The 16,818-nt window shown below is 30.4% G+C and overlaps 3 protein-coding genes across 7 annotated transcripts; 1 reads left to right on the forward strand and 2 right to left on the reverse strand.

The window, feature by feature from the left end:
• The first annotated feature begins 1,564 nt into the window (after positions 1–1,564).
• Positions 1,565–3,265, forward strand: LOC128388709 (uncharacterized). Its single transcript, XM_053348146.1, has 2 exons — positions 1,565–2,047; positions 2,713–3,265. The coding sequence occupies exons 1-2, from the start codon at positions 1,936–1,938 to the stop codon at positions 3,003–3,005; spliced, it is 405 nt and encodes a 134-aa protein (XP_053204121.1). The 5' UTR covers positions 1,565–1,935; the 3' UTR covers positions 3,006–3,265.
• Positions 3,266–4,512: 1,247 nt separating this feature from the next.
• Positions 4,513–8,927, reverse strand: LOC128388705 (GTP-binding protein 1-like). Of its 5 annotated transcripts, none has more exons than XM_053348141.1 (7): positions 8,762–8,916; positions 7,799–7,888; positions 7,294–7,665; positions 5,981–6,897; positions 5,721–5,903; positions 5,515–5,650; positions 4,513–5,442 (listed from the first exon to the last, which is right to left on the reverse strand). In XM_053348141.1, exons 3-7 carry the CDS (start codon positions 7,544–7,546, stop codon positions 5,078–5,080), a joined length of 1,854 nt encoding a protein of 617 aa, XP_053204116.1. In that variant the 5' UTR covers positions 7,547–7,665; positions 7,799–7,888; positions 8,762–8,916; the 3' UTR covers positions 4,513–5,077. The 5 variants fall into 5 exon arrangements, with proteins under 5 accessions (XP_053204116.1, XP_053204118.1, XP_053204117.1 ...); XM_053348143.1 differs by lacking the exon at positions 8,762–8,916 and adding an exon at positions 8,515–8,658; XM_053348142.1 differs by lacking the exon at positions 8,762–8,916 and adding an exon at positions 8,221–8,425.
• A 1,029-nt stretch (positions 8,928–9,956) lies between these two features.
• Positions 9,957–15,590, reverse strand: LOC128388707 (cyclic AMP-responsive element-binding protein 1-like). Its single transcript, XM_053348144.1, has 5 exons — positions 15,444–15,590; positions 15,036–15,345; positions 12,061–13,434; positions 11,548–11,719; positions 9,957–11,379 (listed from the first exon to the last, which is right to left on the reverse strand). Exons 3-5 carry the CDS (start codon positions 13,229–13,231, stop codon positions 11,238–11,240), a joined length of 1,485 nt encoding a protein of 494 aa, XP_053204119.1. The 5' UTR covers positions 13,232–13,434; positions 15,036–15,345; positions 15,444–15,590; the 3' UTR covers positions 9,957–11,237.
• Positions 15,591–16,818: the final 1,228 nt, after the last annotated feature.

Here is a 16,818-nt window from a genome sequence, read left to right on the forward strand (position 1 = left end):
AGAAAGCAAGTAGAAAAACAGTTGTGTCGCTTGTGCGGCCATCTGGTGGATAACAAACCAGAGAATCACAGATTCTCCTCTTTGATTTGAAATTTTCTTATTCTTTTTTTTTCTTCGAGACTCAATCATAACCATAGGTATTTACAACGATTCTTGATTGTCAACGGGCTCTTCTAAAGTGAAATTTTATTTACATCAAAACTTTATTTTTCTTTCTATTAAGAATCGTGAAACTCGACTTATAATTTTCTGGTCAAGAAAAAATAGATTAATTAAATCACATCTGTTAGCTGAGAAAATCTGAGAAAATATTGGAATGCAAAAGCAGTGAATCATTGAAAATTGTTTACTAATTATCAATAATAATTTCAAATATTTAGGATTCGATGATATCTCTTTTCATATTCATTCCATTCGTCCCAAAAATTTTTACGACATTAAGTAATACAAGTAAAATTATTATTAAGTAAGATGTTCATAAGCAACTGTTCAAGACTCAAAAATCGATTAATTAATTGCATAAGATGCTATCGAATCCTTCATGTAGAGTCAACTACGGGAAAATTTTTGTTATAAACTAATTATGTTTAATAGATTTTTGATTTTAATTGCGTAAGAAAATTATCAATTTTAACAAGAAAATGATACATTTCTCGTATAGAATTGCAATAAAAACTTGTTATCCATTGGATGGCAAAAATTGATATTTTTATCTAATATCCTTGTATAAATATAAACAAAAGCTTTATTTTTCACAAATTGCGTTCGCATTCCAAACTACATATTTATGACCAATTTTCATAAACAACAATAAGCATCAAACACTTTCTAATAAAAAAATACATCACACCAGTTCACGAAAGAGACAAAATCAGAACGATTATTAATCTAAAATAAAATAGACATCAAGGTTAACATAATGTACCAATTATTTTAATTACTTTTTCCCCCACATGGCTAATATATATCACAAAGGTAAAAATCAGATCAAAGAAAATTATATCAAAATGGTAAAAGTTGGATCTGAAAACCTTGAAATATGTTAACCATAAGAAGAAAAAAACATTACAAAGGAAAATCAATATCCGAGAAAACAGCAATTAAATGTTTAAAAATAAATCAACAGCCAATCGCAATAATCAACATTCATACACAATAAAGTTTATAAAAAATTAAAATAATCAACTAATCGAGAAATTTAATATATTTTCCCAATCCTTTTGCTTTAACTGAATTAAACACAACGGGAAACCCAAAGGGTTTGGTTAACATTCCAAGTGATTAACATCAATTGTTAACCTCATGCTGGATGAAATTAGGTTAATGATTAAACAAGAGTAAACAAGATGGATTTTAAAATATCAGGTAATTTAAATAAAATCTGATTTTCTAATGATGATGATGATTACGATGATGTATCTTCACTATATGTAGTTGATTGTTATTGTTAAAAGCAGTTTCCAATGTAGTTGTTGGTTCATTCATTGGATCCGTGGGATTAATAGTGGAAACAATTACAAATGATCTACAATAACAGTTAAAATATCAATTGTCGAGTGAGTCTGATGATGATGATGATGATGATGATGATGATGATGATGATGATGATGATTGAAGGAGTTTTCACTCCTCCAGTTTTTCTGATTCTATCTATTTCATTCATTCTCGACAATCAACTCAACATGAACAGTTAACAACAATTCAGATAATAACAACAGTCTAACTCTATCATAATCAACCATCAAAACAACAGTTAAGTTTTCTGATTGTTAATCAATGTGATAAACGAGTCAAATTAATTTTTATTTACCAACTTTAATTAACTTTTATTTTCAATCAAATCGACGATCAAATTATAATCTTCATTCCATTTTAGTTTTGGTCAACAATTTAAGCCCAATCAGCTGAGTATCATTTTATTTGCATGTAATAATAATGAATTTGTTTACCTCCAATTGTGAAAATTTCAGTCAATCGTCATCGATACCCTATTTATCAGCAGTGTGGATTAGCTGGTTAACCATAACTGGATTTTTATTAATTCCTGGTAAGTTTTGACAATTTTATTTTTCTCATTTACAAACGGTTTAGTTGATCATTGATTATCAATTGTTTACGTTTGATAAATTTTTGTTTATCACTAATCATCATCTTTATCATCATCTTTGACCTAAAAATCCTTTCAACTGTAAGGATAAAGATGAAGATGGAGATGAAGATGATAATAATAAACATAATGATGATGATAATGATGATTGAAGGGCAGAGACCTTTATCATTATGAAGATAATAATAATAACACAATTAGAGGTTAACAATTTAAAGCCAATTGTATAAATAAAAAGAGACAATTAGTTTTAAACTTTTAACTGTCAAGTTTAATTTGTACTTTTACACTTTAATTGTTGATGGAGATTGAAAGTAACTTTTGTATTGTTTTGTTGATATTTTTAACTCAATTAATGAATGAGTGAAAAAAAAACATACATAATGGTTAAGGTCATCGTCATTATCTTAATCATCAGCAAATTAACACAAACAATTAACAATCAACAATCTAAACAATATCTAGATGAAAAGCGATCAGTAAATATTAAATAATAACTATAATAATAATAATCTAATAACTGTAACCAATGAAAATGATCAACCATGAAATCTAATTGTTATTGTTGATAATTTTTTTCTACTTTTAATTACTAACATTTACAGGTATTGGTGGACATTTAAATACTACTAATTATGAGAAACCAATTGTGATTGTCACAAGTAAACCGTTAATTGTTAAAGGTCCTTACATTGAAAATTGTAAAACTTTACGATTTGAAGCTCATATTTTCCCATTACCATGTAAAAAGTATAATGTTAAATGTGGAAACGATAAGAATCAATTTAATTGTGATTCATTTAAAGTGAAACATAAAAAAAATTGTGACAAAATTAAATTATCCAAACCTAATTTGTATTTAAAACTTTGCTCAAACAATCAATTAGTTCAACAATGACAATTTACCAACATGTAAACACTTTAAATCATTTCAACTATTTATCCTGAAATTATTTGTTAATTAACTTTTCATTCTTTATTCTTGTTATCTTAATTACAACCCAACTGGTTCAATTCCTATTTCCTATTGTAAGTTATTGGCTAAAATTTTTGTTACAATTAAAAAAGTTTAACGAAAAATAATTCGATGAGAAAAATTTTCTCATCTTGGAAAACATTTCTTACATTTGTTATGTTCTAATTGTTCATTGATTCGGTTATATTCTTTTTTTTATAATTAAAGAAAATTCTACAATTAAGTTATTTGTCTTCTCACTAAAATCACAATCTAATCACTTCTTAATTGAGTTCCCATTGCGACGAAAGTTGAAAGAATTAAAAAGTAAAATTTATGAAATTTTCTAACTCGTTTCATTAACAATCTCTCTTACTTAAGGGATTTACAGCCTCGAAAATTAAGATCAAGAAGTTTAAATGGATCCATTGAAAGAGACAAGTGAATGACCAAATCTTGGTGTTGGTCCTTTTTCAATGAAATCAATTGGGTCCCATTTTTTCAAATTGAGATCATAGCGAACAAAAAATTCACTTAATCCAGCTGATTTATCGAAAAATTCACCACCAATTATCCACATGGAATCATTAAGAACAACGGCCTGATGAAGTGCTCTTCCTTTAACAGAACCAATTGAATGAATTGTACTCCAATAGGCTTGAGATGAACTTTGACTACAATCATCACCAATAAAATCTAGATCACAAATACAACGACGTTCAGATAATTCACATCTACCATGACCAGAACATTTATTGGGACAAATTGGTTTATCACAAGCGGCTCCATCTAAACCACCATTACATGTACATATACCATCAATACAAGCACCATTGTTTGAACAATTGTTTGGGCATGAATTGTCACTATAAGATATTTCAGAGATAAACAAGCTTGAATTAAAGAGGAAAATAAATCGGCTTCTTTTGGTGAAATTTCAAAAATTGTGGCCTCGGAATGGAGAGCATTGGGGCCATTGATGAGAAAGCCGTTAACAAACGGAGAGCAGAAGTGGCCAAGAATGACCAATTCAAGGACATCGCGCTGTCTCATGCCATGGCTGTTGCTGGAGCGAAATTCAATAATAATAACAATTTAAACAATCAGCTTGACAATAATCAAATCGGTAAGACTCAAGATCTGTCCGTCAGCTCGATATTTTAACTTTGAGCTGATTTTTTAGGCTTAAAGTTCAAGCTACATATGAAAATGGACTTAATTGTTCTGTTAATTGTGTTTGTTTAAATTAGATTAGGTTAGGTCTTCGCTAATAAGGCTCATCATGATCAAAGAAAAGCCCGGAGGGCCTAAGACAATCAAACCGAACCTAAAGCCGAAAAAAAATCAGCTGAAAATTGAAAATATCGAGCTGACAGACAGATCTTGAGTCTTACCCATTGTTTTAATCAAGTTTTCTCGTATTAATGAAAAGATAAAAATTAAATGGATATTTAAATTATGGAAAAGATGATTACTTTAATTGTATCATTATCATTAATCAAGGGAACACAAATTAATGAGTGTTGGTTTGTTGAGGCACAAATAGATTGTATTTGAAAATTATCATGAGAAATGAGTTCGAGTCGAATCATATTTATGGTCAATAACGTTAGATATTACATGAGAATAGGTTAATTGTGAAGATGAATATTCATGATTAGATTGTGAGTCTATTTTTAAATTTCATTGTTCAAAGTTAAATTGTGATAACCAATAAATGGTTAAATGATAGGAGATGACAGATCACATATCGTGTAACCTTTTTGAATCCTTTAATTAGGTAATTTTCGACGTAATTTTTATGAAATGATTAATTTAAATCATATTGAAAGTGGTTCCAATTGTTTTGTCCATATAGGTTGATTATTAGAGTATGCGAAAAAAATAATTATTCCCATTAAATAAACTGCAAAATAAATTCAATCGTTAAATTGGTGTTAATTGTTGTTGATTTTGTCTCTGTCAATTTTCAAGGTTCATCCCATTGACTATTTTTGTTTTATCGGATATGAAAATTATTGAACATTATTGGTTTCAGACGTTGATTCTGGTTCATTTTCAGGGTAAAAGTTCCTATGTCTTCCTTTCCTCCTGCTACCACTTCTCTCTTCCGATTGTTCATCTTCGGCATTTTTAACTTGTCGAACCATTTTTTTCGTCTTCGATTTATTAACAATGTTTGGAGAAGCGTCTGGGATCAGCCTCACGATATTGCCGATTGCTTTGGTTCTTCCTTCACGGAAAACCATTTTCTGTCCAACTCTTAGATATTCAGGGTTTTTAATGAAACGGAACAGGACACCGGCCTTGTCACCCGTTCTTAAACAGTCTCTGGTCATTCGGATGATAGTTGCTGTTTGGCGAATGCTTCCACAATGAACTGAAATTCGAATGAGAAGAAAAAGAGAAAACAATTAGATTTGTTTGATTAAAGCAAAAGGATTAAGCTTACCCATTGCTTGATAACGGGGACTAATTGTCGTCGGATGATGAAGAACCAGAATTTCTCCTTCAAATTCCCAGTAAGCTTGAGGATTTAGACTAGGTGCTAAAAGAAACATTCCCTTACGAGTATCTGAACGTTTCATCTAAATGAAGCAGAGAAACGAAATAATTTGTTATAATTATCATAATCAGTGGATAATTTAATCGTAATACCTTTTTCAATGCGAAACTTGCAGTCTGTCCACTTCTCACTTCTTTTACAGGCATTCGTTTACGATGAATTGACTTAATGGCCACTGCGGTAAATTTACCCAGTGAATCTGGACCAAGATAAAGAACGTCATTAACACGAATCACTCCTTTGATGCAAAGTCCTGAAACAACGGTACCAACTCCCTACAAACAAGGTAAAATAAAATGAAAGGAATAAAGATCAAGATGATCTGATGACGTTTATTATGAAATTTTCTTACCGGAACAGAATAAGTATCATCAATTTGAAATTCTGCTTGTTCGTTATCATAATTTGGACTTCGTGGCATAAGAAGATTCATAAACATCTTCAGAAGTTCGAGGTTGAATCCAGTAACATTGGAAACTTGAAATATTGGACATAATCTTTCAGTAGCAAAATTACAAGCAGCTAAGACAACATCGTCCTCGCTACCAACCATTACAGGTATTTTACGACATCCGGGAGATTTAAGAATACGTTGTAACAATTTAAGAGTATTGAGAAGGACATTGGGTGGACACATATCAACCTTGGTTATAACCACGAAAACGGGAACATTTAATGCAAGAGCCAAACCAAGATGCTCTTTGGTCATACCGACAACACCAGCATTAGCACCAACCATAAGCATAGTGTAATCAGGTGCATGTCCGGTCATACCAAATATCGTTGTTTTCAAGTATCTCTCATGTCCAGCTAAATCGATGAATGTAATCACTTTAGATGAAGCCTCACAGATTTTAACCCAATCAAGATGACCAGCATGAGCATCAGCTGAATTAACTATTGCTCCTTTACTATCAAAACCAAGGATATCATTTCCAACGGATGAGGTTCGACCTGATTCCATTTCGTGTTTATGACGAAATAAACGTTGCCTAGCAAGTCCACGGCCATTGTCCAATTCCCCGTGTGTCAATACACCAAGAAGAGTACTTTTACCAGCATCTACATTACCCACGACAGCGACTCTCACCTCGTGGAAATCATTTGTTTGAGCTCTTTCTCGAATAAGATAATCACCGATTTGTTTACCATTTGGTAATGTTTTAGATCTTAACAGAACATAATCAGCATTTAATTCAGCGGAAATTCTTGATAGTGTAGCAACTGATTCGATCATTTCGTCCTCGGTTAATCCATTATCGCCACGTTCTGAGGGGTAGAAAAAGGAATCATTTTTAAAACTTTTCATCAAAAGATTAAATTGTGATTAAGATTAAATCAATATGTTAACAAAAGATGCAATAGAAAACATCATAACAGTTAAATCATAAGATAATCTTAATTGACCTTTATACAATTGTAATTAAAATGAGCAACAATAAAATGAAAATGATTTTCAACAAATGAGCTAAGTTATCAAAGTAAAAGGATTGGAAAGATTTCCAGTAAATTATTAATATATCAAAGTATCTTGACTAATTGTTTGATCATCAAGATATGGACTTAATTGGTTAATCATTGGGTCACTAATTGCAAGGATTAAATGTAATTCTATTGAAATCTTTCATCATGAACAAATGGAAGTTAAAAATAAATATGATTTACCATTCACACCAATTTGGTATAAAGTTTCACCATTTCCATTGAACAATTTTGAATTGATATGATTAACAAGAGAGCTGTAGGTCTCTGGGTCTGGTTTAATTAGAGCATATTGATCCAATACTCGTTGATCGATTGATGTTGATTCCATTCGTTTATCATTACTTGATGATGGTGAATCACTATTAACAGGATTACTAAATAAATCGCTGATCTGTTTAGCAGTAGTTGGAGTAGAATCAAAGATTGGTTCCATTGTCGCAATATCACTTGTTGATTTATTACTATTTTTTCACTTTTTGTTCTGATCCTTCAGACTTTACGAAAGGTATTGAAAATTCACGATAATATCACAATAAGAAAATAAATTGTTAGCTAATGAGGAAGAGAGAGAGAGAGAGAGAGGAGAAAAGAAAAATTGACTTGAGATCCTTTTCCAAGATGTCAACTAAATCATCATCATTAACAATGATGATTATTTGATCTCTGTTGAATCCACATCACGTACAAAAGGTAAACAATAACAGGTTCATTCACCGAAATGTGAGCTTTCCATGTAATATTTCAGGATAAATGGTCGACAATCAACTGATCAATTCTGTAAGATTAAAGAACGAGAAATTAGAAATTGATAATTGTTTCAAAAAAAGAAGCAAAATGGTCAAAACAAAAGTGAAAACAGTTTTGTGCAGACGATAAGAAGAAGATGATGATATGAAGAGTGGAAAAAACAACAAAAAAAGGTTTTCAGGTAAAACCGGAAAAAATAGAAGGAACTTAAATGTACCCAAATTTTTTGATACAATTTCCTGGTTAACAAAAACACAAATAACACTAGTAAACCAATTAATGAAAACGATTGGTTAAGATAATTGATTGTTGTTGATTTGAAAGAAAAGCAAATTGGCAAAAGGATCATGTCAATCTTACCTCTACTATTGAGTTGATTTTTGTTTATATCTTCATACAACTAATTATATGGATCATTGAGTCAACTGTCAATTATAATTGTAAGTAATCAGGTAAGAAAATGAAAACCATGATAATTACATGTTTACCTATACAAGAATTGATTAAAATAGAAACATTTTCACTAATAAACATTAAGGTTTGTTAACAATGAAATTTGTCACTATCCCAATTGAATGAGCATATAAACAAAAAAGATGCAAGTAAAAACTGCCGATAGTCAATTAATCAACCATCAGATGATCAATTAATTACCTTTTTCTATCGTAAAGGTGAGATGGTTAAACAAGAAGATACTGAGAACTCTAAACAATGTTAATTAATTTCGATTCAAGTCCAATTTAGGTTAAATTAACAACGAATATGGGAAAATATAAAAAAAAAGCAGAATAACAACACACAGATGAGAGGAAAAGAAAACACAAACCAAAGAGAGAAAAAGAAAAGAAACAAAAACAGAAATAGAATAAGAGAGAATAGAGAAAACAATCAATTCGATTACCTTTCGATGGCCAAAATAATTAGATAAACACACAATTAATTAGTTGATCAACAATTAAGAAAAAAAAGAAAAATAAACAAACCAAAGATGATAAAGATTCTCAACTAACCTTAACCAGAGATTTTCGCTTCTCTTTGTTTTTCCCTCTTTGTCTTTTATTCTCTTTCTTTTTTCTCTGTCTTTTTTTCTCTCTTTCTCTTTTGTCTATTAATTTTCCAAGGTTAACTGGTGATTTAATTTTCCATTTGTTTTTCTCATCAAATTGGTGGTTGATTGGTGATTATTTGTTCTTATTCTTACACTTTGTGACCCGGTGTATCTTCTGAAACAAAAGAAACAAGAAACATGCTAATTGTGGCTCAACGAAGGTCCATTAACGACCGTGTATTTGTAAATCTATTTAGAGCGACTGTACTTTTTACACAACTGTATTTACTAAATGGTGTTATGGATAACAAGATATAAAAAATGGAAGCTCAATCTTGATTAAATATGAAGATAATCATGATGATTAGACAATGAAGATGGACAAAAATACTCTCCTTGACCATAGGTGAATCTAAACATCACCATTTTAAAGATGTTAATTTAGTGAAATTACTAGTAGTAATTAACAATCATCTCAATGGTTACCATGAGATTGAATAATCAATCATTTTCACCCAGTTATTTGTTGACATGATGTTCAAATGGTTAAATTGTTAACAATTAGCTTTCTCTCTTTATCAACCTGTGTTTACAGTTGAAGGACATTGATTAAGGTTAACGTTGATTCACTTTGAATTAATCACAATTGTATCATGTTGATTTCTCAATCTTTGTTTGTGTTTACATAGAAAAAAAATGTAATTCGTATTGATCAATTTTCCATAATTTGGCTGTCTAAAGAAAAATTAAATTCGGTTAACAATTGAATTAGATTTTTCCAATCAGATGATTAATATTTTGATTCTTTACTTTTTGTGTTGCGTTCAAAAGAACCGCCAAATGTTACAGAAATTTTCAATTCGATTGTGTCAGAAAATTAATTCAATTAAATTCTTTGTGATAATTAGTCTTGGATTTTATTCCACCAATTAAGTTAGATCAATTTTCTCGAATTTTAATTAAAGTTCATCTAAATCTGAATCAGATTAGATTCACGACTAGATGATTTTCCGTCAAAAAAAATGTCATAAACTTTTCCTTGTACCAATTAATTGTTTGCACTTTAAATATCTTGAATATAAGTCGATATTTTGATTTTGTTATTATTGTTGTTGTTTGTTGTTGTTGTTGTTGTAGTTCAGTTTCATTGAATTGAGATAAATTATTTACATATAATACACAGAAATGTTTTGACTACATAGTGTCAGTCACTTTTTAAGACCATTGTTAAATTTAGTTGGTTGTTGATTTAGCAAAAAAAGGATTAAACATGATCTGTAAATTGTTTCATAATAATTAGAGGTCAAGAAAAAACTGGACAAACTTAAATTAAGAGAAAAAATATAAATTATGTATATAGATTTTCTTCTAGCATGCTGATCATATATAATTCGTTTTATAAGGTGATCCATTTGGTTGTCATTCGAATGGATTAACGAAGAAAAAAACACCAAACATCTTGCGGGAAATTCAGCAATTCCATTGTATCTCTAACCTTCATGATTAGTTTTAGATTCGAGTTGATTAAGACTAGAGTATTTTTCTAAATGTTTCCTCTCTAGTCTTTACAGTCATTAGTCGTTTTCGATTCTGTTTCTCTAGACGTTTTCTCTTTCATTATGATGTTATTAATTTTGGACGTATGGTAATGATGATGATTATCCGATTGTTGCGATTCGGCAAAAATTTGACACTTGATTGTCGTTTTTTTTTGCTTGAGCTCTTTTGTTAATCCACATGGATTCACCAGTATTAATCTCGTTACGTTCAATCGGGACACTTTTTTTTTGTACACCAGGATAAATTTTTTCTCGTTGAAATTTGCCATTGCCTCTTTTTAGTTTCTCTACTTGTGTTGTTGTTGTTAACGATGATAATTTAACAGAGTTGTTTTTTTTAGTGACACAATGCACACACAATTAATGATTATCGCAACAATTAATGATTTCCAAGGTCATTCACAGAGTAATTCATCATTCATTATCAGCTAGAATTGTGATTGTGATTGATAAACAAAAAGGTGTTCCATAAACGTCCATGTACTATACACATAGTCACATCTTTTTAACAGGAGAGTCACAGAGACAAAATATATTATAATATATTATTTATAATTGAAGATATGGATTGTGGTAGTTCATTTCCGGGACCATTTTGTTGATATTGATTTTAAATATATATATGTATATATTTACGTGGTATTATAGTTATATAAGTTTGTTATTTGTTTCAAACTGTGCTCGCTTTGTATATATATAATATGTATTTGGCCAATATGATTCGTTTTATAAATAATCAACATAATTTAAACAAAAAAAAGTCACGTTAATCACTCCTTCTGACAATAGAGCTCTTTCAAAGACTTTAATTCTTCAATTAAAGCTTTATTCTGTGTCTCTAGCACGGTAACTCGCTGCTCAAGGCACTTAATATACTCTTTCTTTTTCCTTCGACACTCTTTTGCAGCTTCCCTATTGTATGAGAAAGAGAGATAGAGAGAGAGAGAGAGAGAAAAAAAGAAAGAACCATTAGTAAGAACGATATTATGAAAGGTCATATAAAGAACGATATTTTGACAGATGATAACATTACAGGTAGAAAGTGATAAAACCTTTATATTGATTGATTTATATATTTACCTATTTTTTAATAAGCGTAGTTCACGTTTTTTGGTTGTTTCATCAGGATTCTGACCATGAGGTGATGTAATTGTGGTCGGAGTTGTCATAACTACACCCTGAGGTAATCCAGTTGGACCTCCTGCTCCTGTCCGTAAATGATATGCTTGTAAGTCAGCTGTTGATACAGTTACTGCTCATATCAAAAGAGAGAACGGAAAAGGTTAAAGGTGAAATAAGATTAGTGTTACTATTTTTGATATCATTTCGAAATCATATTCAAAGAAATATATATTTATATATAGATAAAGGATGAAACAGGTAGAAGAAGAAAAGTCATAGAAAAAGAAATAGAAAACTTATCAATTTGTAACAATATGTTTTCTTCAATAGAATAAAAATGATGTATCTTGTTAAAGAAGAAAAATAAATACTATCTTTCTCTCTATAGAGCTTGAAACAAGGAAAAAGAGAATGATAAATTGTGTGTGAGTGGTTTGAGTGTAGAAATGGTAAAAACAAGGAAAATCTTACCGGGAACAAAAAACTGTCCATCCTGTCCTTGAGTAGCGTACTGAACGATTCCTCCACTCGCTGCGTTTGTCATTGTTAACGTTTGTAACCCTTGGATGGTTCCATCTTGGGAAGCGGAGGCAAGTTGAATTGTCGATGTTGGTACAACTTTAAGGTATGGACTGGCTACAGCGATTGTCGCTGCATTACTTGATTCACTAGATTCACCATCATCTTCCGATTTAATATCAGCTATAGACGATGATGATCCAACATTGGTTGCTGAAAGATCATTAAAAATTTTACGATAAGATGGTCGCCTTGTAAGCCCTTCACGTCTCGCCTTGGCTTCTTCATCTAAAATGGGTGAAGGTGTTTGAGGTGGTGGTTGTTGTGATGGAATCATTGTTTCCCCATGATCACCTCGTGAACTGGAGATTAAATGTAATGGTTGAATTGAATTCATTTCATTAGCCTCTGTACTTTGTATCACGGAGCCTTGACCCCCTTTGTTTAAAAATATAATGTTCTTAGGAATAGAAACTGTTTGCACTGATGCTGCTGTTGATGAAGATGATGATGCTGCGGCTGCTGCTGCTGCTGCGGCGGCGGCTGATGCTGCCCCACCGGTTGCTTGTATGACAGATTGTTGATTGACAGGTTGGATGACAGATTGTACTACATTAGTTTGATTAGGAAGTTGTAATTGAACAATTGAAACGGCTCCACCAGGTTGAGGTACAGCTATAGTTTGTGACACTGGATTATGATTGTGTTTAATTCCAGTAGATGTTGGAGATGGAACCGAGGTGAACACAATTCCATTTGCAGCTCGCACAGGTAAACTATTAGCATTGGATCCAATAGATCCTGTTCCTTGGACTGATGCAATGGTTGTTGATGATAGCGAAGATATTGAAGAAGATGATGAAGAAGAAGAGGATGATGTTGGAGTTGAAATAAGTGTAGAAGAACAAGAAGAAGATGATATTATTGATGATGACGAAGATAAACCTCCAGTTATTGTTGTTGTTGGTGATCCAACTAATGTTGTTATATTAGAAGAAATTCTATCAAGGCTTTTAAGGGATGTGATTATACTTTCATTTGGACCATCCCTCTCACGATGGCTATCCGATGTTGGTGTTGATGATGATGTGATTACCTCTTCTTCGTCAACCGACGAATCCATCTAACAATGGAACACAATCCAGTGGGGAAAAAAATAGGTGGAGAGGGGAGGACAATGTTATCTCTCACCAATCCAGATCGATCATCAAATATGAGAAGAAGATGAGAGAGAGAGAAGAGAAGAAGAAAAAAAAGAAAAACAGAACAGAAAAAAAAGAGTAGTACAAGTAGAAAGAGGCAGAGAAAAAGAACAAGAAAAAAAACCTATGAGAGAAAATAGAGGAAAAAGAGAAAAAGAATTGAAAAAAGAGAGAAAACAAACCAAGAAGATGAAGAAGAAGATTAACAAAGATGATGAATTAATTTAGTTTCTTGTTTTGTTAAAAAAATTCCAATTCAAAAAATACAATTAGAAAAAGAAATCAAATTAAAAACAACAACAATCTTTAAATAATCAAACTCTTAATTCATTTAATTTCTCAAACACAAACATCAAACATGGCGTCGAATCAGTGGCTCCATCTGTCGAATTAAACATTCATGACCTTAATTTTTTTTCTAATTCGATTTCAAGGTCGAATGATTTGTTTTAACCTTCATTCAGAACTTTATTATCATTTATTAACATGGAAATCGATAGATAATTTTTCAAGGTTTCCATTGATTGTATCACATGATGATTATTGACAATTTAAACACGGAACAAGAAACGTAAGAAAAGGATAATTTAGCCTGAGGCTTTTAAAGAAAACAAGAAAAGTGAAAGTAAAGAAAAATAAAATTAAAAACTTTCACAATAATTACAATTAGAATTTTAGAAAATTTTAACTTAATACAATTTTTGTTCCTTAATTGTTTAACCTTCAATTTCTATTCTATTAACTTGCAAAGGAGAATCAGTTTAATCACTTTTTTTGTATTGATATTTGTCTATGAAGTTTTGTATTGAGAAAAAAAAGTTTTTTCAATTGTCTTTAAAAGTGATTAATAAGAAAATTAAGTTTAATTGGTAATTGTAGTTTTAATTGTTCTCATTAAGATTGATTGTACTCTTTAATGAAGGTTATTAATTTTTTTTTCTTTCCATTCTAAATGTTAATTGTTTGCAAATAATGATAATAATATAGATTAAGAAGGTAACTGGATTAACAGGATTGTTATGTAATTGATTAAAATGTCAAACAATTAAAAGATCAAGGTAATAATAAAACAAGTTACAAATACAATATTAAACTAATTAACGATTAGATTAAGAGAGGGATTAATTTGTAAATAAAAAGAAAATCAATTGCTTACAATTAGTAAAACTAATCGTTGGCTGATTGTTTGTAATCATAGATTTCAATTCATATTCATCATTATGATTAACTTTTCCAATGTGAATTTGATTAATCATAATCTGATTAGAATCTAGATTGTTTTCTTTTTCTCAGAAATGTTATTGATCGAAATGAGCAAACAATTAACAAGTGATTGAACTATAATTGTACAATTTTCGTTGCAATTAGTTGAATGAGAAATGTATTCAACTATTGATTATTATTATTCTCGTCAAGTTAATCCAATTTTCTGAGATAATTTGATTGCAAGACTGTAACTGATTAAGAGTAAAATCTAATCAACAGTCTAATCGATAACTAATAAGATTAATTTATCGATTCTGATAAGGGGAAAATGGAAAAAGAAATAACTGAATTAGATTAAGTGAATGGAATTAAATATGAAATTAAGAGGAGAAACAACGATTACATTTATGACAATTTCTTTTTTCTAATTCTAATTCTGGTCTCATGGATTAAATTAATCTCTTAGTTAGATAAACAAGTAAATTTCAGGAATAACAGTTAAGGTAAATGATTAATTACCTTTACGAATTTGTCTCAATGGTGAAAATCTAATAAGATGAAAACTGAATTTCAATTGGAAGGAAAGAAAATCAGTCGATGAACTTTCCATTTCTCTTTTTGTATTGAATTTAATCAATTTAATCACCGACGAAACACTTAGATCACTGTGAAGATAATCCAGATAATCCCAATGTAAATCCATTAGAATTTGGGTTCGTCCTCGATTCTAACCCTTTTCCTTTTGGTAGCGAAAACGAAATTTAATCCAATCATCTGAATAGAATTTGTTAATTGTTCTAATATAAGGTAACAATTGATGATTAACAATCTATTAAAATAAGAAGAAGAGATTTTAATTTTGTTGATTCAATTGAAATGAAAGAAAACAATTTAGTTATTTCGATGAGAAAGACAATGTTAACTTACCAGAGAAAATGCCATTCCAATTGATTGATTGTTGTTAACCAATTTAATTGTTTGGAAATTAAAATTTTGTTCTAAACAAAGTGTAATTGTAATTAGAGTGAAATAAATGGAAATTGGTGTTAATTGCTGAGGAAAATTAGATTAGTATGAAAATATTGGTACGAATGTAATTGGACGTGATTAACAATGAATAAAGGATGCAAATGGAGGAGACAAAGTGAGAATCAAACCCAATCCTGGGTTTAGGACTGACATCAAAGTTACGTCAAAGAACACTCAACAAACATCATCATCATCGTCGTCATCTTCATCATCATCATCATCATCATATGAGAGAGAAAAAAGAAAGAGATAGAATTGAGAGTAAAGCAAAAATGATTAAGAGGAAAGAGACGTTAAGAGAAATTGTAACGAAGAATGAGAAAGAAAAAGTAACAATATAACAATTAGAAAATTAAATTTTAATACATTCAAATGAAATCGATCAACATTTGATTGTGATAAAGTTGCTGATCATTTTAATATAAATTGACAATCAACTTTGATAGATTCTCGTTCAACTGATCAATCTTTTACTTTTCAATGTTACTTAAATGGATTGTTACTACTTTCTAGTGAATTTATTTGATTGTTGTCACATTTAGATGTCTTTCTGTTAATTACCTTGAGATTACGAGGTTAAAGACATTATTTTTATTTCGAACGTTCAAATGTTCAAATTTTGGCATCAACTCGATATTTTTCGTACTATTCTCTTATTTGTTTGATATTATTCTATTATTCTCTCTAAAACAGAACTTTTTAAGAATTCGCCATTTTCGTAAATCATATGGAAAAGATAAAGTCGAAAATTTTCCTTCTCTTCAATCAACTAATTGTGATTTTAATTAAACACAATTCGTTGAAAGAGCGACATCTCTCCTAGGAGAAACACTTTAATTTCTTGTGAACAAAATTTTCTTATTGTTTTTCTGCCATCTATCGGATTGCAATTTCTATTTGATTAGAAATTAATTTTAATAGCCGATAAATCCCATGTACCAATTGCCAATGCTGTCTATTGATCAATCAGTATTTAACCTAATTAATAATTACGGTTATTCATTGGAAAACCCATTCTTTTGAGGCCATTTGAGAGAAAGCAAAAGGTCAACTCTCGATAACAACCAGAGAGATTCATTCGCTTGTTTCGTACGTTTAGGCATTCACCTCGAACGCATCGTCAGTGAAAACTCAGTTTTCACTGTTTATTTTCATGCAAACTGGGTAATTCTAATTACTATTATTTAACTAAAACGAAACGAACGAAACTATTTAATAATGTCTCCGGGGAGCCCCTCAAATGACCTCTAAATGTGTTTGTCAAGGAACGCTC

Source organism: Panonychus citri, unplaced genomic scaffold (assembly GCF_014898815.1).
Source record: "Panonychus citri isolate SS breed McGregor unplaced genomic scaffold, ASM1489881v1 Contig00101, whole genome shotgun sequence".
Lineage (NCBI taxonomy): Eukaryota > Metazoa > Arthropoda > Arachnida > Trombidiformes > Tetranychidae > Panonychus > Panonychus citri.

Bases quoted from the DNA above. Each gene is read 5' to 3' on its own strand.
- LOC128388709 (XM_053348146.1), top strand. From the start codon at position 1,936: ATGAATTTGTTTACCTCCAATTGTGAAAATTTCAGTCAATCGTCATCG. The intron at 2,048-2,712 runs GTAAGTTTTGAC...TAACATTTACAG, and splicing joins TGGATTTTTATTAATTCCTG to GTATTGGTGGACATTTAAAT.
- LOC128388707 (XM_053348144.1), bottom strand. From the start codon at position 13,231: ATGGATTCGTCGGTTGACGAAGAAGAGGTAATCACATCATCATCAACA. The intron at 11,720-12,060 runs GTAAGATTTTCC...TGATATGAGCAG, and splicing joins TGGACAGTTTTTTGTTCCCG to TAACTGTATCAACAGCTGAC. The intron at 11,380-11,547 runs GTAAATATATAA...CTCATACAATAG, and splicing joins CTACGCTTATTAAAAAATAG to GGAAGCTGCAAAAGAGTGTC.
- LOC128388705 (XM_053348140.1), bottom strand. From the start codon at position 7,546: ATGGAACCAATCTTTGATTCTACTCCAACTACTGCTAAACAGATCAGC. The intron at 6,898-7,293 runs GTAAATCATATT...TCTACCCCTCAG, and splicing joins ATACCAAATTGGTGTGAATG to AACGTGGCGATAATGGATTA. The intron at 5,443-5,514 runs GTAAGCTTAATC...TTCGAATTTCAG, and splicing joins TCCCCGTTATCAAGCAATGG to TTCATTGTGGAAGCATTCGC.